This window comes from Sinocyclocheilus grahami, unplaced genomic scaffold, assembly GCF_001515645.1.
Source record: "Sinocyclocheilus grahami isolate Dianchi unplaced genomic scaffold, SAMN03320097.WGS_v1.1 scaffold127.1, whole genome shotgun sequence".
Classification (NCBI taxonomy): Eukaryota; Metazoa; Chordata; class Actinopteri; order Cypriniformes; family Cyprinidae; genus Sinocyclocheilus; species Sinocyclocheilus grahami.
The window spans coordinates 1623639-1648844 of record NW_015505306.1 but is presented as its reverse complement, the minus strand read 5'-3'; the positions used below and the strand labels follow the sequence as shown (position 1 = coordinate 1648844).

Here is a 25206-nt window from a genome sequence, read left to right as displayed (position 1 = left end):
GGAGTGAGCAAAATCTGACTAAATCTCCCTTTGGGCATGCCTTCATCTGTAAATAAAAGTTTATTTTATTTTATTTATTTTAAATTCAAAAGACTATCTTTTCTGTTTAGGGCTATGGTGTGGGTTACAATTATAGTATTTATAAGATGCTGATTAGACAGCACGATTATTGCACAGGTGTGTCTTAGGCTTGCCACAATAAAAGGCCACTCTTTTTGTTTTTGTCAATTTCACATTGAGGGCTATCAATTTGAACATTTATCAGACTTTAAAAAATAACAACTAAGTTTAGGTGAACTTAAAACAATCTTCACATAAACCCATTATAATAAATGTCATATTTAGCTACCTATGCCCCTAGGAAGTAGGAAACATACAGAAATTGAATAAAGTGATCAAACACTAAATTCTAATTTAAATAAAGATCAATCCTTAAAGCTACAAAAGTTATTGATTTCTTCTTTTGTTCTTTGATGAACAGACATCACAGCAGCTGGTTATTAGGTTATTTTGGCTGCTTTAACCTTTTAGGCACCAGGGATTTGATCAGTAATATTCAGGAAATAATAGATATTAAATGGATGTTTGAACTTATTTGCATATTTTTTTGTTGTTGTTGTTGTTGTTGTTGTTGTCTTTTTATTCTCATTCTAAATGATCAGAAAAGAGGAAACCAATAATAAAACAGGAGAAAGTACTAAATTACCAACAGGCTCATCAAAGCGTTTGATCCAGTCCTGATACACTTCATTTCTCAAATAAACCCAGCCACCATTGTCATCACTATTTCCAGCCCTATTTAGATCCAGATCACCCCTGATGCCTCTACCACATCTCCCGGATCTCCCACGCACAGCATGGACATGTGTACCGCGGCCACTCCCGCCTCTTTGGGGCAGCTAGTGCTACTTCCAGCCCTATTTCTCCTACCCCTGCTGCCTCTACCTCTAGCAACAGCTCCTCCCCTGCCACCCCCATCCCCGTTGGGCAAAGGGTCAAAATGATCACTTGTTTGTGCTTCGTGAACACTCTTGCCTTGCACAGCGGCACCATTGCGCTGCAAAGATGTATCGGGAGAAGCGCGATTATTAGACGACCGATCGTCATTTCCAAAAGGCAAATATTCCCATTCAGAGTCAGAATCGGCGAAAAACATTTGCAACACATCCTCACGGTACAACTTTCTATTAGCCATTTGGCGATTTTCTCTCACAAATCTCACAATTTACTCGCACGCTATGAACTGAACTGCTTCCGCATCAATTACACAATAGCTCACTTGCTCTGCTATTTCCTCGAAAATTTGAACAGGAACATGACGTAATTTTGGTCTAGAATCAAAGTACTACATGTCTGCCATCTAGTGGTAGGCAATACAAATGAGATATTACACCATATTAGGAACTACAGTCTATTTTATTAAGTATGACGTCTTGTCGTAATTTTGCGACTTTGGCGCTTAGAGGGTTAAGAGCTGCCGCTGCTGAACATGACGCGGATCTGACACACATCATATTTTCTCACAAACTCTTTACCTTTTCTGACCCACTTCAGGTCTTAAAGTCTCTTCTAATGAACTGAAGAGTTGTATCGGATGTGTTAGATGAGGGAGACAGTTCTGGGCTGCTTTAGGATAGTTTTGAAAACCACTGCATTAAAGAGGTTCTTAAATGTAACTCATATAACATATACTTACATGCACAGTTTTAAGGCAGCTTTAATTACCTTTTTGGTAACTTAACTGACGAAATAACTACAACATTGCATGCTCGTAGTTTCTTTCGCGCTTTGATATGAAATGATACAGGCTACAGCATGCGCCGGCGCATTTGTGCGTGTAATTGAAGAGCATGTGCTACGAGCACAATATAACGGCTGACAGGACAGGAAAAATCACTTTTACTGACATATGACCAGACAACATCTCATTTGACCACAGTTCACTGTTGTTCTACTGAAGCTTCTCATCGCCTGTAGCTTGTCCACGCTCTAACTAACAGGCAAAGTTCAATCACCAGTGTCAGATAAATCCAAGGCAGAGCAATTGCGTGGTCAGGGCAGGCAGAAAACTAGGCAGAGAGTTACCAGTACAATGAGGCAGATACAGGCAGCAGAGGATCAAACAAGGGAGTACAGTCCAGGGTCATACACAAGGGATCAATACACGGTAGAAAATGGAGGCACATTGGAGGTGCATGTGCACCTCGAACCAGGTATTCTCACTTCTCTGAAGCCAGTCATTTACAGCAGGGAGCTCGGAGGGTTCTCCAGACCAGGGGAATAGGTTGAAAACTAAGCACACATTGGAAGGGTGTGAGACCGGTGGAGGGTTTGTGAAGAGAATTTTGTGCATATTCAGCCCACATCAAATATCGGCTCAAGTCAGCCTGATTTCTGTGGCATTAATATTGGAAAAAGCGATTGAGTTCTTGGTTGAGCCGTTCAACCTGGCCTTTGGATTGAGGGTGATAACCGGAGGTGAGACTGATCTTGATGTTAAGGTGTTGATGGAATGCGGACCATACTCGGGAGGTCCCTGGTCTGACTCAATATCTTCTGGGAGGCCATAGAATCTGAACACAGTTACACAACAGTATGGCTGTCTCAAGGGCTGTGGGAAGCTTGGGCAGTGGAATGAAACGTTATGCCTTGGAGAATCAATCTATCACGGTGAGGATGGCAGTGTGACTCATGGAGTTAGGGAGGTCAGTGATGAAATCTATGACAATGTGTGGCCAAGGGCGATGAGGGACTGTTAATAGATGTAACAGTCCCGCGGGTAGTTGTCGAGAGGATTTGGAGATATTACAATTAGGGCAATCATGAATGAAGGTGATAGTATCTGATTGTAGAATGGGCCACAAGAAACGTTTGGAAAGTAGTTGAATGGTGGCAGCAATACCAGGATGGCCACAACTGGGAGATGAGTGGACCTATTGAATGACCTGCTTGCGAAGTGTGGATGGCACATAGGTGCGATCTGGGGGGCATTCTGGTGGAGGTGAATCTGATGCATGACCATCCGTAATCTCAGACATAATGTCCCATTTTACAGGAGCCAGTATGAACGTGGGAGAGATTATGGGTTCGTTAGTTGGTGGTATCAAAGAGGATTCGTGCTGCCGAGAGAGAGCATCTGCCTTGGTGTTCTTGGAACCTGGTCGGTAAGTTACCGTGAAATTGAAGTGAGTGAAGAACAATGCCCATCTTGCCTGTCTAGAATTGAGTCTCTTAGCTGAACAGAGATATTCCAGGTTAAAGTGATTGGTTGGAACTACAAATGGATGCTTGGCCCCCTCTAGCCAATGATGCCATTCCTCGAAGGCCGCCTTCATGGCAAGAAGTTCCTGGTTACCAACATTATAAAAGCTGTAGTTCCTTGATTGAGGCGGGCTGAGGCCACTTCAGTACTGCCTGGTCCTTTTATCATCCATGGCGACTCCCTCTGAGTTGATGATGTAGCTGAGGAACGAGACAGCAGACTGATGAAATTCACACTTCTCAGCTTTAGTGTGCAATTAATGTGGTATCAGACGTTGCAGGACAGCTCTTACATGTTGGACATGATCATCCAAGGAGTCTAAAAAGATGAGGATGTCATCAATAAACTATAAATCATCAACTGAGCATGTCTCAGAAGATGAAGACTGAGAGACTATTGACCAGCCCGAAAAGCATAACAAAGTATTCATAGTGTCCTGATGTGGTGGAGAATGTCGTTTCCACTCATCCACCTCACGGATTCGAATGAGATCGCATGCACTGTGGAGGTCGAGTTTGCTGAAGTACTTGGCGGTGTGGAGCTGTTCAAGGGCTGCTGGAACCAGAGGCAATGGGTAACGGAAATTGACAGTTATTTCGTTCAGGCCTTGATAATCAAGGCAAGGACGAAGTCCCCCTTCCTAAATGCTTACGAAGAAAAACACGGCAGAAGCTGGAGAGATAGAAGGCCGTATGAAACCCTTGGCTAGCTCCTCTTCGATATAAGTTTTCATGGCCTCTGACTCTGTTTGTGATATTTGAAAAACCCTGCCCTTAAGAGGTGTTGTGCCAGGTAAGAGATCAATGGTTACTGAAACCACGCCTTCTTTCTTTGCATGCACATTTGGGCGGCATTATGCAAATATTTCTACATAGTGAGTTAGATATGTGGGGGCGTGTTACACATCCCTCTCTTTCTTCTGCACTGAGATGAGTAAATTCAGCTTGCATGGGTTCTGTTTCTGTGGGTACTTGAGTGGCAGAAAGATGAGTGGAGAAGTACCTGGGCTGTCGTCGTGAACTAATCAGATTATCAATATGGATGTTCAGGTCAATTAATTGATCTAAAGGTTTTCCCTCATCATGGCAGGCCAGTTCAGATTGCAGTTCTGCGTTGAGTCCTTTACGAAACAGCAGTTTGAGAGTGTCATCAACCCACACAGTCTGCGCAGCTAGAGTGCGGAAGGTGAGAGCATAGTCAGCCACCGAGTTTTTCCACTGATGGTGGGCCAAAAGTTGTTCACCATCCTCCTTACCACCCGCTGGGTGCTCAACCACTTCCCGGAAACGTTGCAGAAAGCAGGTGAATATAGGGAAAGCCGATCAATCCTAGCTCCATACAGCCATGGCCCAGTCCAGCGCTCTCCTGGTTAGCAGAGAGCAAACGAATACGATGTGGCTCTCGTCAGTGGGGTATAGCATGAGTTGTTGGTTGACAAACAGAGAGCATTGCAGCAGAAAGTCCTTGCACATGGTGGGAGAGCCATCGAATTTCTCAGGGAAAGCCAGGCGAGGACTGGCTAATGCGGAAGTAGTCGTAATGGATTAGGAGATAAATCCAAGGCAGAGCAATAGCGTGGTCAAAATACAAGCAAATGGTCAGGGCAGGCAGCAAACTAGGCAGAGAGTTACAAATACAATGAGGCAGAGACACAAAGGCAGGCAACAGAGGATCAAACAAGGGAGTACAGTCCAGGGTCATACACAAGGGCTCAATACACGGTAGAAAATGCTCAGAAAGCCACAGCAAAACAAGACTTTGCAATGAGGGAGGGATTGAGAGCTGCTTAAATAGTCCCGGGAATGAGGTGCAGCTGTGCAGGTAATCAGTCCCACACATGGGGTTGTGGGAGATGAAGTCCAAGAACTAGACGGAGCCCTCTGGTGGAGATCGGAGGGAGCCACAGAGGCTTGATTTGTGACAGTTGCATTATCTTAATATTTTATTGATATTTTTATTGACTCCCAAAATGTCATCACTTTTATTAAATGATTGATTGATTGATTGATTGACTGAGAATTGGGGACATGCTCAGTTGTCATGGAAAAAATGTTTAGCAAAATCTTAATGGTCCTAAAAATGTTTTTAATCCAAAATGTAGTTAATTTTCATTTTTAATTTTGGCTTGAAATATGACCCTGCCATTTATTGATAATTTTTGTTAGATTTACTTTTTTTTTTTTTATTTACTATTTATTATTTTGTTTTTTATATGGAAGATTTAACATATTTAATTATATTCAATTATTATTCAATTATATGACATGAATCTGTAGCAAAATATATGACCCTGCCATTTATTGATAATTTGTTAGATTTACTTTTTTTTTTTTTTTATTTACTATTTATTATTTTGTTTTTTATATGGAAGATTTAACATATTTAATTATATTCAATTATTATTCAATTATATGACATGAATCTGTAGCAAAAATTTTTTTTACATAATACACACTTTTACCATTACTGTTTAAATTACTCATATTGTGATATAAACCGCCCACAACACAAACCTGCTGTTTTGTTACAGGATGTGTTCATAAAGTGCCATAAAAAAAATGGTACAATTCATAATTCTTTATCATTGTAACCTTTGGGCGAAGTCACTGATTCATGGGGTGTTTTATAGCACAATTTTTTCGATCTTATCAAAATGCAGATTATTTTATATCTGAGGACTCACATCACGTTAAAGCCCTTCCCACTCAAAGCATAAATACATCACAGCAGTCACAGTCACCATGACAATAACCGTCCCTCTCTCCGAGCCTACATCGCCTACTCGTTTTCTGATCTCCCTCTATCTCTGTGTTATGAGCTGGCAGTGTTTGTGTGCCTGTCTGTGTGTGTGTTTGAGGGAGTGAACAGAGCTGAATGGCTTTGAGCAGTCAGTCTGTCAGGTCACCTGTAGACAGTGATGGTGGGAGAGGGCTGCGGGCTGAGCCAAAGGGGATTTCTGAAGGAGCCTGAATGCCCTGATTCACTCTGAATCATTGAAAGCCCTCACCATCCACCACAGAGACCTGTTCTGTCTCGTTCTTAAACAAAATGGTTAAAAGCATTTCACAGAAACAAACACGCACGCAGACCCAAGAAAACTATAAGAAGTCAGTCTATGTGGCCTCATTAGGTGCTGTTTGTTCAGTATTAATTCAGAGCCATAACCACATGTTCTTATTCAAAATGTTGGTTGATCAATATGGGTTTTTCAATGGCTGATTCTTAACCCTCATGTTCTCTTTGAGATGTCAATGCCATTTTAATAGTTGTAAAATATTTTGACATTTGGTTGATTTGGTTGAAATGTCATTCTTATATATATTTTGTTTTCCATTTGCAATTTTCAATGGCTGATTCTTAACCCTCATGTTCTCTTTGAGATGTCAATGCCATTTTAATAGTTGTAAAATATACCTAACATTTGGTTGATTTGGTTGAAATGTCATTCTTATATATATTTTGTTTTCCATTTGCAATTTTATTTTCTTTCTATCTATCTAGCTATCTATCTATCTATGTATTTAAATAATTTTATATTTTATTAAAATATTTTGTTTTGTCATGCCATTTTATGTATTTGGGTCAAAGACGTTAAGATGTCCGAATCAAAAGAAATGTACAAAAGTGATTATATGTCCATAGAAAGCACATTAAATGTAAGTAAAGTGTCTATTTTTAAGGTTTCAAATAAGTTTTTGGACAATAAAATGTTAAAATTGGGTTGAAATAATGTTAAATTGTCATTCAGAGTAACACAATATTTATGTAAAAATTCAAACAACATGCTTATTTTGACTTGTACATATTAAAATATATAAAAGAATAAGGGAGCATATAAAATTTTATTGTGTTTTAAATGAGTAAAAATTCTTACTGAAAAATGGGCAATTTAAAAAATGTAAAATTACAACTAATTATTATTTGAGGTGAAATTAATTAGTCTTTTAATGTCATAAATTTATTTTTGTTGTAAATATGCCTGACAAGATTGTTATACTGAATGGCATTTTAGTGGGTGTCTTCTGTAAATCAGGGGAAAATGTATGATATTTATTTTTTGCTCGGAAACAAAATTGCAATTAAATTATACAGAAAACTTTTAAAATTTTTTTGGGGAAAACAATAACCATTTAAAGCAGTATTACACTTATTGTTTTTATGCTTAAACCCTTTTTCGTCTTTGACCCATTTCCAAGTAAAAAAAATTATAAAAATTCACGTGGTGATATTTGTAGACATGTTGTGATGTTTTTGTGTGTTGTAAGGATTTTATTAATTTATTTAATTAAATTTAAATTTAAAATGTAAATTTAATTTAAGTATATTTTTCCACAGTGTGTTTTTGCTATGATCAAACTGAGCCAGAATGCATACCAGTAACATATTTGAGAATAGAAATGATAATTATATAATAAAACAGAGGTTTAATGTTTCAATAATATCTGTCAGATGGGTTTTGATTTGGTCCAAGGAGCATATCAAAAGAATTTGAAGGGAAAATAAGAGGTCGATTTAATTTTAAATTATGTAAATCAAGGGGATCTCTGGAAGCACAAAAATATTTAACCAGAAAATGAGGGTTAAATATTTAGTTTGGTTACATCATTATATTTTAACAGTTACTTTGTATTTTAACAGTTATACTAGCTACAGAGAAGATGATACATGATAATTGCTTAAACTGGAAATATATCAAACACACACCGATCATTTGAGCTGTGTTCTCCTTCTTTTAATGCAGCAGAGAATGTGACAGTATTTGTCAGAATGGTTTCCCCCTACATAGGGCGCATGTATTTGGTACGATAAACCTCTTCATTAGCCGGTCACATGTTACGCCAGAGGGCAGAAGCGTTATTTTTGTTCATTTGTCATCTTGAGCGCACAGCCGAGTGAACAGGGGTTGTCAGTGAATGCACAAGACAGCATGCATCCGTGCACATACGCACACACATATACACATAGCAATCAGCTTACTAGGACTGTGCTCATTGACCTAAGCATGCTGCAAAATAAACGCCAAGACATGTTTAATTTTGTATTTACACATAAAATGGACTCCTGTAGTGTGTGTGTATTTGTATGCACTCCGACACATGCGCGCAAAAAATAGACTAATGGTATTTGACTCTCTCTTTCCTCTACTCTCTGTTCTTCATGGCTGCAGGAACATTTCGAGGTGTCTGTAAGAAGATTGACCACTTTCCAGAGGATGCAGATTATGAGCAGGATGCAGCAGAGTATTTACTACGTAAGTCTGTCAAAGCAACACACATCAGAGGCGTTTTCTCTGAGGAGGCACCTCTTCAAAATAAATTGAATGAGAAAATCATCAAATATAAAATAAGCAAAACAAATATTTGAAATTATGAGCTGAAATATTATGCGAATCACTCATTTGTATGAAATAACACTATACAAGAGTGATACCAGCAGAAAAAGAGGGAGGCAGTGACTGTTTTGGCTCCCTTTGGTCCTCATTGAGATATAAAATTGCCTCCACGCCACTATGATTGGCTGATGTCGCTGTCAGTGCAAAAATACCCACCTAGTGTGGCCCACAAATTGCCTTAATGGGTCAAAAAATTTTGGAAATTGTCTAATTACAAACAACTCGCTCAAACAACAACCACTCAGACATCATCACTGTCAGTATTGTCTAAATCAAAACAAACTTAAAATGACTTTAAACACTAAATTATCTGTAAGTGAGTTGTTGTTTTTTTAGCCTGCACTCTGAAATTAATACTTTTATTCCACAGGGGCAAAATTAAATTGACAATATATATATACAGTGGTATATATATATATATATATATATATATATATATATATATTGATCAATATTTCTATCAATCAAAGAATCTTGAAAAAAAATTAAAAAATGTAATGGTTTTCACAAAAATATTAACTGTTTCCATCATTGATAATAATAATAAAAGTTTCTTGAGTAGCAAATCAGCATATTAGAGTGATTTCTGAAGGATCATGTGACACTGAAGACTGGAGTAATGACTGCTGAAATTTCAGCTTTGCCATCACAGGAATAAATTACATTTTTAAAAACATTTACGTAGAAAATGGTTATTTTAAATTGTATTAATATTTCACAATATTACATATTTTTCTGTGTTTTTATCAAATAAATTGAGTCTTGGTGAGCATGAGACTTTTTTTCTTTTTTTTACATTCAGAAATATTACAGAACCTAAACTTTTGAACAGTAGTGCAAGCATACAGTACAGTAATGTTATAGTATTGCTTGGATATTGATACTGTACGATCAAATGTATTCTCATAAACCATATAAACCTCAATTGAAACATGAATTTATACTGGACTCAAACCCAGAGAGGGTGCTTTCAGACGTCCACCACATGCACAGTCACAGCTCCCCTACTGCTACGGTCTCCCCCACACATCTCAACCATCTCACAATCACCCAGACTGATGATATGCATAGAGAAGGGTCATATTGGTCAGATGGATTTTTCTCGTTTAGCCCTGCTGGGTTTCTTCAGGTTTTGCAATGACCTCCACACTTTTTACCATCTTATAGATTAGGTGCAGCGTGTCTTGAAATTGCTTGGTGACTGAAGCCGAACAAAGTAGATGCACGCGCTCAAGCATGTCATGGTGTATGCTTAGTGATAAATCATGCTTACCCACAAGCCTTTCCACTGTGATGGCCATTTGGTTGCACTATTTAAGTAACATCTTCTTTAACTGGCTCCCCTGTGTAAATTTGTACATATTCTTGGAATTTGTTTTTGTTCTCATTTTGTGTTTTTGCTTGTGTGTCAATTGCATCGTTTGCGATGAGGCGCCCTGCAGATTCCTGTAATTATGAACCTCAACTGCAGTGCATACAGTCACGTTAAAGGGATAGTTCACCAAAAAAAATGAACATTCTATTATTATTTACTCAGCCTCATGTTGTTTCAAGCTTGCACACTGTTATTTGTACTGTGGACCACAGAAGTAGATTTTTTTTAGGAATTGTTATGCATGATTAAACATCACTGGGAAAACTACTTTGGTGTGACATCAAACTGGACTGGACCCGATAAAATATTTGTTATTTAGGCTAAGCATCAACATTCACAAACCACTGTTGTTTTTAACAGAAAAGCAAGCATGGGCTGCTGCGTGCATGGTTTGGCATGGGAGAATGCCGGCAGCGCTTCCTTTATTATCACTAAAAGCTGACATCTCAGTTAATCGCGATCTCATAAAGCTCTGTTATAACACAATAAATAAATGCACAATGAATCTTTCACAGTGTCTACAATTCGTGTGTTAAAATGAGAGGATTCGTGAGCAAGCAATTTCAGCACTGCGGTGAGTAGATTCTAACTTAATCACCTCTGATTGGCCATTGCGTTCCAGAAATCAACAGCTGAGTCTGTGATTGGCTACATTGCGCAACCCTTTAAACACGTGTTTTAAATAGAAACTGCCTAGCTTGCGCATGTCAATCATTTTAATGTTAATAGCTATTAGTTGTTCTTTTTGCTTTTGTGCAACAGATAAATAAAAAAATTTATGTTTTAGACACTTTATGTTTAGATAATTTCTATTTCACACACATGAGTCTCTTCCCACCCGCACCCGCACCCGCACTCGCCCATCAAGAGTTGTCCCGCACCGCACTCTGTTGCGTTGGGTCCCACGGTACTTCTGCGGGAGTGCAGTGCTGCATTCAGCCCGGACAAAACGGTGCAAAACGTTTTTTAAACGGAAACGGTGGTGCGTTGAACACACTGTTCTGATGAAGCAAGAGTTGCAACTATGGCAGCCGAGAAGGCCATTCTTTGTGATCTTTTTGAAGAATTTTCGGAGCTTGATGAAATCGGTATAAATACGTGTTTAATACTGCAAAATATGCTCGATGTTACAGTCACTGCCCCTGCCTTCCAGAATAAAAGAGAACATCACAATCGAGTGAAGGGATTTGTGGAAACTGTGATTCCTAATTATTGTGATCCAACATTTGCCTCGCATTTCAGGATGAAAAGACAAACATTTCAGGTGAAGGAGAATCCACTTCTTACCTCCGAGCCTGTGTTATGATCTATATGACCTTATTATTTTTATTGTGAGTATTCGGCTTATCATTATTGCTGATCACTGTTGTTGTGCTATGATATTGTAATATTTACCATTATATAATCGGAGGAGTATAGAAAAGTTTATGAAAGTCTTGCTCCACAGTACAATAGCAAAATATATAAACATGTATAGTATTTTTATGTTACATTAATCAGTATTTAGCACACCTTCCTAAGGAAAGGATATGGACCAGAAGACATTGCAATTATTAAATTATATTTAGACAGACTTAAAGAAGTTCCAGATCTATACTTGTGCTCTTATTATTTCAGTTATTTTGCCTTTAATGTAAATAAACATGTGCAAACAATATACTTGCTCTTGTGAATTTATTTTGATGTTAATTACATTGTGCCAGCTGTCTCTTTAATACCGCGTGGTTTAAATACAGGTTGCTGCTGATTGGGCTGACATTTTTGACACACCCACCAAACAAGAGAAAACTTCTCTCAAACCCCTTGCACACCGTTTCCAGTAAACATGTCGTTCAACCCGGAAACCGTAGCAAAACAGTGCACACCGGTTTGAGCTTGAACTTGCCCCAGGTCTCTACCCTGGACATCAGTAATTAGACCTTTTACATTAACAGGCATTTAGAGGTACAATTATAAATGATAATGTTATTTGCATAATTATTTAATGATCATGTTTTTTTAATTATATACACTTTTGGCAAACATACCAGTCAAGTGTATGCAAATAAAACTAGGAGTTATGCATTCAACAGGGTTGGAAATTTGCTTGTATATAAAATGTATAATGGGCTAATCCCCAATGTTAGAATGTAGTGATGTTCATCTTGTATAGATTATTTTTCAACTTTTCCTTCATATTAAGATGTACAACTGAGTGTAATGGATTATCGAAATTATAGTTGATATTGAGATGTGTGCTTTTCACTCTAAAATGAATGTAAGCTTGCAGGCGATGGTGGATGAATGGGGTTTTATGCTTATTAATGGTGTTTTCACATATACAGGTATTACATTTTAAATGAACCAAACCCAGTTCAGTTAAAGTCAACCAGAAAGAGAACAAGCTGCAAGTGACCTCAGTTCTTTTGATGTTCAAGACGGATGCATTGGAACCACAAAAGGCCAGTCTTGGCATGTCGACTGTTTGTGCAATCAAGAAGCCACAAAAACAGACATCCTACCCAGACTTTAAGGGCAAGAAGGAGACAAAACGAGATACCAGAGGCACGGTTTAAAGCTCTGCGTTACAGCTCCTTTTTCTGCCCTATTTATGGTGCTATTGGCATGTCATTCAGAAGAAACAATGCATTGAAATACGTTAATGAGCACTACAAATACACATCTCTGAGCAAAAAATTCGCTGATTTTGAAAAGAAATGCAGTCGAAATGTATTTCCCTTCTCTGTTTTTTTTTCTCTGCCTCTGATTCTGTCGATCTTTATCTGTCTCTCTCATAGCGTACTTTATTTACCCTTGAGATGGCTGTCTCTCCCTATGAGCATTGTTCTAATTTCTCTGTTATTCATTTGAAGCAGAGGGCCATGTCCCCTGGCCTAACATGCTCTGCATGCAAGTTCAGGCGGGCATTTCACATTCTGCCCTGCACATCTTTGTGTACAAAATGCTCACTGCACAGATTTCAGGGGATTCACGAGGCTGATAATCTCGACTTGTTAACCAGAGATGCCCGTCCATCCGGTTTTCAAATTGAAAAGTCTCAGCCAAGCACAAATAAATGTTTCAGTCATCCCACAGAGGTCTTACCCTACGTAGATCTTGCCTGTCAGCGAGACGATGGACCCATCAAGGACGCAGATGTCATCCTTTTTGTTGCAGGCTAATGCTCTGTACAATCCTCCTTAATAAATATCTCCTGTTTCCAGCTGTAATTAAGCATGGCTTGGCCACTGATCCATTTTTCAAGGATGGCAGGAAAATTGGATGATGGAGGAGTATTTTGTCTTCCCCTGGGCATGAATATATTAATGAGGTGTGCCATGGGAGACTGCTGATCCACTGAGGAGAGAGAGAAATGAAGGGAAGGGAAGGAGAGTGACATTTGATATAGAAAGACAATGAAGCCATAGTGCAGTTTTCCTCACAAACAATTTACCAACTGATCGTCAACGAATGTGTTGACCTGCACATCTGCTTAATGATCAAACAACATTTACAGTCATTTATTCTTCTATCAGAGATGGTTCATAAATGGTTAAAGCAAAGGTTTTTGCTCGTTACTTTTCAGAATTCAGAATTTGAGAATTGGCTGCCTTCAATCTATGAATATGAAATGAATATGCCATTTAATTGAAGTTTCAATTGGAATGACAGAAAAAGGAATTAATGAATTGCAATTCAAAGATATTCAACACAGTCACACAGAGAGATTTTAGTAGTTTTGCAAGAAAACATAAATAATTTTGTCATTCAATTTGACTTATTCTGACTTTTGACCCCCATTAGGGGTCTCCACAGCAGATCATTCACATAATAATTTGTTTCACAGTGGATATCCTTCCTATTAATTTTGACTTGTTATTCCTATTCACTTTTTTTTTTACATGTATCCATTAAAATGGTCAAAAAACCACCATCAAAATAAATAAATAATTTTGGGATAAATTAGAGCATCCTTGCAAATGAACTGTTCCTCCACCATAAATTTATTAATTTATTAAATATAATGAAAATGTATTTATGAAATAAATAAATTGTATATATTCATATCTGAAGATATATATATTTTTTTATCAGCAATTCATATTGAAAAATCGAATATATTTTAAATGTTTTAACTTTAAAATGAATTTCTTTGAATGTAATTTTATTTATATTCTACTTGCTGTTTGCAACCTTACTGTTTGCATTGAATGTAAAGAGTTGGTTTACTTAGATATCAGTGTTTTGTTGTACATAACATCACTGTCAGTTTTTACATGCATGGGGTAAAGGATAATGTAAAGGCTAAATTTCAGAAAAAGCTAAACTGACATATTTTACTATTACATGTACTGGTTATTTCATCTGTAGACATGATTGCCCCTCTTATCCCAAAATATTTATTTCTTAGAGGAGAAGAGACTCAGAAGGGCAAATGCTGCAGCGCTGCGGTATGCATAGCAATAGCGTACTGATAAGGGCAGTCAACTAGGCTATTGACATTGATCCTGACACTCTCAGACGCCCCTCCTTTAGCTTTTATCCAATTTCTGAAGAGGCTGATCAAGCTTGATCTGAGGCAGAGTGAAGGAGCGAGGAGTTCAGCCAGTCTGAGAAGCCCCATGTGTGCTGTGTTTTCTGATCCAGAACTGTCCGCAAATAATTGGAAGGAAGTACGAGGCATTTTGGACAGATGCTGTCTGTTGCAGTGCTCAAATCTGTGAAGACTTAACTAAACACAGTGCCTCAAAGAAACATTCTTTCTGCAGAGCACCATCAGATGGCTCGCTCGGAATGGAGCATACAAATGCTGGTTATTAGACTAAAAACCATACTGATTTACACCATAAATCCAAAAAATACCAATTTATGTGTACCATAAGAGTCATTGTATCAGTAAATCTTAAAGGCATAGTTCACCAAAAATGTCATTATCTATTCACCAACATGTCATTTTTTTTTCAGTGGAACAAAGAGTTATTTAGCTAAATATGGCTAGCATACTCACCGGACATGTCACTCATTGAGCATGTTTGGGATGCTCTGGATCGGCATATACGACAGCGTGCCTTAGGCTCAGCATCTTGATATGCCACACCTGTGAGGTGGATGGATTATCTCGGCAAAGGAGAAGTGCTCACTAACACAGATTTAGACAGATTTGTGAACAATATTTGAGAGAAATAGGCCTTTTGTGTACATAGAAAAAGTCTTAGATCTTTGAGTTCAGCTCATGAAAAATGGGGGCAAAAACAAAAGTGTTGCGTTTATAATTTTGTAATTGTAATTTATAATTTTCATTCAAAAAGTTTGGGGTCAGTAAGTTTTTTTTTTATATATAAAATAATACTTTTATTTAGCAAGAATGTATTAAATTGATCAAAAGTGACAACAAAGACTTGTTGCAAAAAAACTATTTTAAATAAATGCGATTATTTTGAACTTTCTATTAATCAAAGAATCCTGAAAAAATGTATCACAGTTTCTACAAATATATTAAGCAGCAGAACTGCGTTTTCAACATTGATAATAATTAGAAAGTTTCTTGAGCACCAATTCAGCATATTAGAATGGTTTCTGAAGGATCATGTGACTCATGTGATTGGAGGTATTTCAATCCAATCTAACCCTTAAATTTATATTTGTTAGTCTCTAGGTTCATAATTTTTTTTACTTGAACAAAATCAATTAATTTAGATGTTACCGCCTAAAGATTCCACTGCATCAAGTAAACTGTTTTTAGATTTTGTTTTAGTGTAAGGATAATATTTGGCCTCTATGTGTGCTGTGCATTGATGAACAGTAGCGGGTGGATAGGTGTTTGCACCATAGATGCGGTATATTGTTTATTTTACTACAGTTTGTATCCAATCAGCATCCAGAACCAGAATGCTCTGTTTTCTAATAATCAATTTAAGCATAATGGACCTTTGCATATGATCTGTCATTCACATAAAAATACTTTCTGACTTTGTATATGGTGAGTTTCCCTCTGTACTATTTACATTGACACTAATGTGGTTAACTAATCGCTAATCACTAATCTCCCTCAGGAGCAGTGAGAGCGTCCAGCATCTTCCCCATCATGAGCGTTGGGCTTCTGTTCATGGGAGGTTTGTGTGTGGCTGCCGGTGAGTTTTACAGGAGCAGACACAATGTCATCCTCAGTGCTGGAATCTTCTTTGTCTCTGCTGGTAAGAGATTAAACCCACTGCATCAGTGCTAGCACACTCAGCCTGTTTATATTTTTAGCTTTAGCATATTTCAGTCTTTCCAAACAACAGTCAATTGTCCGAACCAGGGTTTCCCCACCGGATAGAGAGTATCGTTGGGTTCAGAACACAGCATGTCGAGAATGGATTAGTTCACAAACAGGTTAGGATGTCATCCTCCCCGTAGACTCTGCAGATCTGTGTTGACTTCCCAGATTAACTCTGATTATTGACAGAAAAAATGGATGGGCCGGCTCGAGCAGTGTAAACAAACAGCAGGCCAGCATATTGACCCACTGCTGTTCTGGCCTGAAAAAAGGTGACAGACGGGGATCCTCAAACAGAACTGCATGTTGGTCAAATATTTAGAGAAGAACCCATTAGGACCTCATGAGCACACAAATGAGCCCAACTCCCTCCATTACAACTGAATTATGATGAATCAATCTTCATGATTGTAGCGAATGCGCTGCCGATGACAGAGCGTTGCTTTGTACACGACAATGTGCTTCGAATCGCCTCATCCTATTGGTTATGATCTAAATATTTCACGGCAAACTGCTAATTATTTACCCTTCAATATGATGGCGATGATAAAATGCTAATTAAAATGTTTCAATTGTTCTTTTTTTCTGTGTTCCGCATGGCTGATAAGTAATGCATTCTTGTGTAATGATATGGAATGATGAGCCACAGCTGCATGCTGAGCCGTAACTTTCTCTCTCTCTTTTCTCTCTTGCCCTCTCCTCTGTTTTTACTCTTCACGCAGGCCTAAGTAACATCATCGGCATTATCGTGTACATATCTGCCAATTCGGGCGACCCTGGCCAGAGCGACTCAAAGAAGAGCTACTCGTACGGCTGGTCTTTCTACTTCGGCGCACTGTCCTTCATAATGGCCGAGATGGTGGGCGTGCTCGCCGTGCACATGTACATCGAGAAACACCGGAAGCTGCGCGCCAAGTCCCGCACCGAGCTGATCAAGAAGTCAGCATTCAGTCGCATCCCCAGCTACAGATATCGATTCCGCCGACGCTCCAGCTGCCGCTCCAGTGAGCCTGCCTCTCGTGACGCTTCGCCCATGGGCAAGAGCGGGTACACGGGCCCCGCTGCGGCAGACATCTCCATGTACACCCTGTCCAGGGATCCCTCCAAGGCGGCAATGGGTGCCTTGCTCAACTCTGAGAGGGAGTTTTTGCAGGCTCACAACTCCAACGCTAAGGACTTCAAAGATGCGGCCAACAGGAGGACCACTCCAGTCTGAGAAAGTATAAGCACAGAGGAAGTTACAACCACAGACTTGAGCTGGACCCCAGCAGGAAGAAGAATTCACTCGAGGCCTGCAGGGCTATAACCCTCTTTCTATAACATTAAATATAAATATAGATGGTAATTGTTAGATCATTGGTGCTTCCTTTTAATCCTCATTTTTCAGTCACTGTTTCTGTCGTTTCACCTGACTCACACATCCCTACCCATAAGGGCTACTCGAGTAGAATGCTAGTCCTCTCCTCAATGTCATTTGTTCTGCGATTGGAGTTCCTGAAGTGCGCAAAGGTAGCCCAGCGTAACTGTGAATCCCTCTGAGGGAGGATTGTAACGCTTCTGACAGACAAACTGAAAGGCTGCCCCAATACTCGCCTTATGCACAGCTCAGTAGCCCATAGCTGGTGAGTGCTGCCTCACACTCACAAGATTGTATACACTGTTGGTTTCTCTCCCAGGTCGGAAATTGAGCCCACAACTAGTGCCACTGTCTCATGCTGATCACCCCCACTCATCCCACCTACACACTGCCCACAAGCTACTTGGCCGGGCTCTGCATGCCATCCACACAGTTCTGTTATTTTTTACGTTTACTCCCTTTATTTCCATTGCGAAACCCCCATATTCCCCTGCATAAACTTTTATAACAGGGTTAAAATGGTTGTTATTAAATATAATTTTTTTTAGCCCACTAAAGATTTTTGGTATTACATTGTTTCTCATTGTGGGGAAAGGTTTTCTGTGATTTACAATGAGATATCCTTGATAAGAGGTTTACTGGAGGCCCTTGTGCTTATTAATATGGATATTGTGGTCATTACTATACCGTAGAGTTTTTTTTTTTCTTTTTTCATTTGTTAGCAAAAGAAAAGCAGTTGGCTGCCAAATGTAGATTTCCTAACTGTCTATAGTTAAACTATTTTTGGAGAAAATATTGTTCATACATTTACCAAAAGCTGGGCATCAAGAGTTTATAAACATCAGAACGTTATAAAAACAAAAGGAACTGCCCTGAGTACTTGAACCATTCACATATCATGAATAGACAAACCTCTAAATGGGCTGAAGGGATTTTCAGGTTCAAGTCTATACACAATAACAATACAACAACAAACGCAATGCTTATGAACATGCATACAATATACTGCTCATTCTATCTACATTAATGCTACATCAATGCTAAACTGAATTTAATGACAAAATATAAATGTATACTGTAATTTAGTTGCTTAGTTAATGTTATCAATATCATACTGATGAATATAAACTCCAAGGGCTTTTGATTTTCAAATAACAAAGCATACAAGGGCTTTAAAGAAGTTCAGCCAACAGAGAAAACAACAGATCTGCCCTTAAAATAGTTAAATAAAAAAAACTGTTACCTGACAATATTCATGTATGCAAAACACATCCAGATTTAATGATGTAATCTATACAATAAGTTTTCCTTCACATCTGTCTCAATTATTAATCCACGAGTCAGTTAGGTAGAAATGGAAGTAGATCCTGAAACATCTATAATAATGTAGTTTTTTCGGAAGTTCACCTCATTTCAGAACCCCCGAGAGCTGACGTGCATGTACTTTAGCCTCCAGATTCATGCAAGCCAGTCGCTCATCTCCAGTTTTATTTCATGCAGCTTACTGAAGTCATGCTAGCGATCTGCCACCTCACTGGGAATATTACTGTAAATGTTGCCTTTGTTTGGGTCCACTTTATGTTGTGAAATTGTGCTGTTCTGGGTCCAAAACTAAGTGTTTCATATTTGAAGGAGTCCACCGGTGTGCATTCGGCACAGTTGAACAGTTCAACCCTTCAAGTCTCTATCAGAGCACCTAGTAGTGCCTGTCTCTTCTGCCTACTCTGAGCACCCGTCGCCGGGTCTCTCACTTTCGCTCGCTTGCTCCTTCATCTCCATCACAGCCTCGCATCAGCTCCTCTTCCCAGGACTGTTATTGCTCAGCCAATCACATCCATAGAGTCTTAGGCCCTGTTACTCACCACTTAGGCCTGCAACATTGTGTATGTGACCTCTCAATGAAAACAGCAGTCTCAGCTTGAAACATGCTGTAGAAAAAAGCACACCTTTTAAATACAGTAGTTTACATCAATAAAGATAATAGTCAGAGAGATATTTAAAGATTTAGAAAAATAAAGTCAGTTTTAAGAATGCCAACAATGCACTCTTTGTCTTCTTCACAAAATGTGTGCAAACTAACCTTCAAATTTGAAATAATGCAGGAACTAAGGCAATGATGTATCACAACTACAGTGTTTTGGTTCAACATCAGGGATGGAAGAGGTCAACATGAACTCAAAATGGACCTCATTTACTTTTTTAATCCACATTCCAGGTCTTATCAGTGCACATTATTCCAAAGAAAGTAAATATTTGTACTTTCTAAAACAAATATTACTATGACATTACAATTGCTGAAATATTTTAATTTTTAGAGTACCTTATGTTGCATAAAAATTCTGTTCTGTTGTGAATGTGTATTTTAATTAGAGGTGATGTTCCTAGTTCACTTTCAATTGGACAATGGCTCGTGGTTCAGTGAGGCAGTGAGTTAAAGGCTGTTTCGTGAATTTTATTTGCTCATGAATCAAACATCACGGCTCGTGCTGTGAAAGAAACTCTGATGTAGTCTCTAAAGTCTCCTTTTCACTATCTCCAACAACTGACAAACAACAAACTTAAAGTTCCAATCACATGCGTATGCAAAATTTTTCACAAATATTTGGATTTCATTTGAGCTTCTAGTGTACTGAAATATTTGAACTTTTGCGGCTGTATGCAACTGCCCAACCAGATGTGATGTATTCTAATAAAAACTGAGTGTGAGGTGAGAATTACCAGTATTTTTATAGCTATAATTTTGTCAGAAATAATTATTACATTTTGAAAGTTCTGTGCAAACTGCCTTTTGGGGTGAGAAATGCAACAAACATATGCTAATGTTATTAGTGTTAATGTAAATTTTTTGTTGCATTTAAAACTATTTTAGTCACAGTCTGCAATCTTGAGGAATCATATAGATCATGTTATACAGAGAACACTTTTCATGGTCTTTTTTTAAAATTTAAATCATAAATGTGTCACATTGTGTAAAATGAATGGGTTGTGAATGCCATTTCATGTTGATTTTAACAATGAAGGTACACGCATTTAGTGGGTTTGCAAAACAATGACATCCTACGTCATGATGTTTAACTATTGTCTATCTAGTCAGTGAAAGGAATGTGTGCCAGCTAAAACTGCTCTGTCTTCATATATTAGAAGATAAATCCTCCAAAGTGAAACCTGGAAAAGCATTTAAAACACTTTCTCACAAAAAAATTCATCCATCATCAGAGACTGCGGTAAAAAAGCTTCAAGAGTCTCCGGGAAACATTTAAGTCAGTCGCATACACACGAGGCACAGGTAAGACATTCATCTAGCTCAAGTGCTTCTGACAAGAGGAATGAGTGAGAGCTATCTGGGCAGTTCATCAAGCCCCCCTAAAAGGGCAGGGAATTTAGTATGCCAGAGAGAGCGCAGCTTACCAGAGGCTTGTGCTATAAAATCAATAGGAGCCCTGTCTGTGGCGTATGAGCTCCAGGCTGCACCTCTTCATCTTCAATAGGGCAGCGCCGCTTGATTTAGGCCAGTGTGAGTGAGAGCTGAGCCGTCAGACTGAAGGTTTAGAGTCATAGTAGCACATTGGACCTCCACACAGGTAGATAGCTGCACATCTGCGGAGAAAATCATCCCACAGCATCGAATAAAAGCACAGATGATCTCAGGTGTGTGACTGGCTGAATACGAATATGCAGGTGGGCTTTTTTGTCACTGACATTACCTGAGGCGAGTCTCTCAGGAGGCTGTTTTGGTGTAGGGAGGAATGAGGGTCTGCGGCCCTGAGGTTGGTCCTTTGCAGGGGTGAACGAGGACATCCATGCAGGCGGTATTGAGTGAGTGTCTTTTGGAGATCAGGGAGATCTGAGTCAGACACAAAACAGGACAGGTTGGTCGTGCAAAGATTACCAACAAAAGCATTGCTATTCCTCACGGGCGCCCACCAGCACACTCCCACCTAGCAGTAGCCAGATAACTATCACACAAAGGTCATGTTTTTCAGACAGTGCTTCCCTTTTTCCTCCCTCTTCACCTGTTTGCCCCTTTTGAGCCCTTTAACCTGACACCATACATTCTCATGCAACCCTCAACCACAATGGAAAAATGTGCCTGTGGCGACATTTGTGCAAAATGATATTACAGTACGTTGTATGACATGTTGTACATTCCCTTAGTTAGCCTATCCACTTTTAATGGTTAACCATGGTTTTATTACAAGTGTATGTTTTTTTTGGCCGATTGATTAGCATTTGCATAACAGTTTTACAACAAATACCATGGTTAAACTATGGTTAATTTGTGGTTACCAAGGTTTAACTACAGCAACCATGTTTTTTTTTTTTTTCGGTTTTATTTGTAGTAAAAGTGAAATGTCCAGTGAGTGGCGCTAAAAGTCTGTTCACTTTTATCTGACGTTTTATTACATTAGTTGTGGTATCGAGGTAGTTCATAAATTAAATATACTGAGTGGCACTAAAAAGTTAACGCTCTATATGTTTGAAAATAACGTAGCACCTACATTCTACCCTAAACCTAACCCATAGTTTTAATTGTACTGTACACTGTCACTGTAAAAAAAAAAGTAAAAAGTACTGGCAGCTCATTACACAGGACATTATACATTAATTTTACAAACATTTCCGTTACTCTAAAACCAAATACTGGTAAAACACCTGTAAAAAATAAATACGGAAAAAATTCCGGGGGAAAATTAGACAGTATAGTGCCCTATTTTTTTCTTTCAGTGTATGATTCAGTCCACAAGTCTGAGGTCTTTTATGATGACCCGTGTTTCAAGGGACTCGTATGAGCGCGCAGCATCTGAGTGAAACGTTCAGGTGAGCTACCGAACCGGTTTTATATGTTAGACAAGCCATACATGTGGAGCAAAGACACAATGTATTAGTTTTACAAATCATATAGTTTTGAGGTCATAACATATACTATTGTGCAAGGAGCCTCGCAAAAGCAGCTGCCACGTGTTCATTTCAGCTGGTAACTGCAGTGAATTTTAATTTATGGGTTTTGGGGTTTTGCAAAACTGTAGGTAGAGGCACGTTTTTCCAAAGTGCCTAGGTTGATTGAAGAAAAGAAAAGACTTGGAAACTTTGAGAAACACCATAATTTCGTGTTGTCTGAAAAAGCGAGTGTTTTGCTCCCTGAGCATGTCTGTTAAGCAGCGGCAAGACTGATGGATTCAAATTAAAACAAGAGGATTTATGAAAACCTCATTTCTGCGCTGAAAAGGATGAAGGGAATTTTGGATGCGTGCTTTTTAAACAGGCTTTGACGATTCACTGGGTGAGTTATCTACAGGAGCAAGTGCAGGCTGCAGATTGGCTCCTCTTTGCCTGAGTCTGGAGATAGTCGGCCATCCTCACCATAACTGCCTGTCAATTCCACTTCCTCCATCTTAACTCTCACTAACTCTACAGGCGAAGTCTGAAGTTGTCTATAAGTGAACCATAACAGGCAGTCTACAGATAACAGTACATTACAATAGCTGCTGTAGAGTAATGAAGTTGCAAATCATAAAACTGTAGCAATAATCTCATCAAGGAATTATCTACATATATAATCTATATAAACATAATTTTTAAAAACCTGAGTAGCCACCCAAGCATATGGCTATATTTATTTCTAAACATATATTTATAATTATATATACAGTATTTATATAATTCATGTTTTATATAATAATTGAAATTATAATTATGTTTCATTCTATCCTAAATTTGAATAATGTTAAATTCATTTTTATTTCATTGTTATACTGATAAATGATCATCGATGAATCAGTAAATCAGTGATAATTTAACACAAACACAATTTTTTTTAAACACATTTCAGTTTGCTATTTCAAAATATTCAGCAATAGATTGTTCAGAATGAAGAAAAAACTCTTAAGACACTTTCTAGTTGTCAAACTTTGTGGGACTTGATTCATCCACAAAATTGACCTCAAGACCAGCTGGTTTAAAAAATCAAAAAGTGTCTTAGGAAAGTAAGGTTAGTTCTGAGTGTTTGACAGTGCTACTTTGTTTGACATGTTCTATCTAATGCAATGAATCAAGTGTGACAGAGTGTGTTTCTTACAAAAACACATCAATTCACTTCAGTTGGCCTTTATTCACCCACTGGAGCCGTGTGGAATACTTTTTTATGATGGATGGATGCACTTTATTGGACTTCTATTGGACTATTGAATAGTAACACCCATTCACTGCCATTATAAAGCTTGGAAGAGCCAGGAGATTTTTTTAAATATAACTCTGACTGGATTTGACTGAAAGAAGAAAGTCATATACACCTAGGATAGCTTAAGGATGAGTAAGTCATGGGGTAAATTACATTTTTGGGTGAAATATCCCTTTAAGCAATCATAACATTAAGGTGTCTGCCCATAATTCAGCCATTTTTTAATCAAAAAGTGTCTTAGGAAAGTAAGGTTAGTTCTGAGTGTTTGACAGTGCTACTTTGTTTGACATGTTCTATCTAATGCAATGAATCAAGTGTGACAGAGTGTGTTTCTTACAAAAACACATCAATTCACTTCAGTTGGCCTTTATTCACCCACTGGAGCCGTGTGGAATACTTTTTTATGATGGATGGATGCACTTTATTGGACTTCTATTGGACTATTGAATAGTAACACCCATTCACTGCCATTATAAAGCTTGGAAGAGCCAGGAGATTTTTTTAAATATAACTGACTGGATTTGACTGAAAGAAGAAAGTCATATACACCTAGGATAGCTTAAGGATGAGTAAGTCATGGGGTAAATTACATTTTTGGGTGAAATATCCCTTTAAGCAATCATAACATTAAGGTGTCTGCCCATAATTCAGCCATTTTTGAAGTCTTTTTTATACAACAAATTAGAGCACCTTTTATCACAGACCAGAGACTGTGCAGGCCTCATCCAGCAAGATTCTAATCTGAGCTGCTGTGTCAACATTTTTAAAATAACTTATTCTAGCGATAAAACACGCCTTATCTCTCCACCCTGCCCAAATATATTAACGTGCAGGATTGAGCCCCGGCCCGGACTCAAACCCTCCCAGACTATTTTCACAAAGGCCCAGACAGGAGCGGGAGGATCAGATTTAGCGTGACCTTCTCAATCACATCTTCAACTTCCTCCTGTAAGACAGGCCAGTGCACACCGATGGAGGCCAATGAACTCCCTCATTGTGACAGCAGTCAATCTATGAATAAAAGCCACCCTCCGTGATGCTGTCTTAACAGGAAATGGGGAAACGGCTTAGGAATAATTTTTTTTGTGATGGAAACCCATTATTTCAGATTGATCTCATCGTGGCCGTTGGCTAAAGCTTTGACTCTTTGTTGACTTTACCGTAACTCTTCATTTCGCCAGATTTTTGCTTTCGGTGGGTGTGCTGAACATCCTTCTCTCTCTTCTCCGTTTTGTTGAGTAACACTGCAGTTCCACATGTTTTATTTTCTCATTTCTAGACTTTTATTTATTTATTCATTTTCTTCAGCGACAGCAATGCGGGGAACAGCTGAACACGTCTTCATTTAAATAGGCTTCCTCTAGTACGAAGGCAACATTCAGAGCAGCTATTCATAACTACCAG

The 25206-nt window shown here is 38.5% G+C and overlaps 1 protein-coding gene across 1 annotated transcript in view; it reads left to right on the top strand.

Annotated features, from left to right (window-relative positions):
- cacng3b (calcium channel, voltage-dependent, gamma subunit 3b) overlaps window positions 1-18168 on the top strand; it is a 44837-nt gene extending 26669 nt beyond the window's left edge. Inside the window, exons 2-4 of the mRNA XM_016279133.1 lie at window positions 8430-8513; window positions 16062-16202; window positions 16990-18168. Of these exons, the coding sequence (XP_016134619.1) occupies window positions 8430-8513; window positions 16062-16202; window positions 16990-17483 (719 nt within the window). The 3' untranslated portion in view covers window positions 17484-18168. The remainder of the gene's footprint in view (window positions 1-8429; window positions 8514-16061; window positions 16203-16989) is intronic.
- Window positions 18169-25206: the final 7038 nt, after the last annotated feature.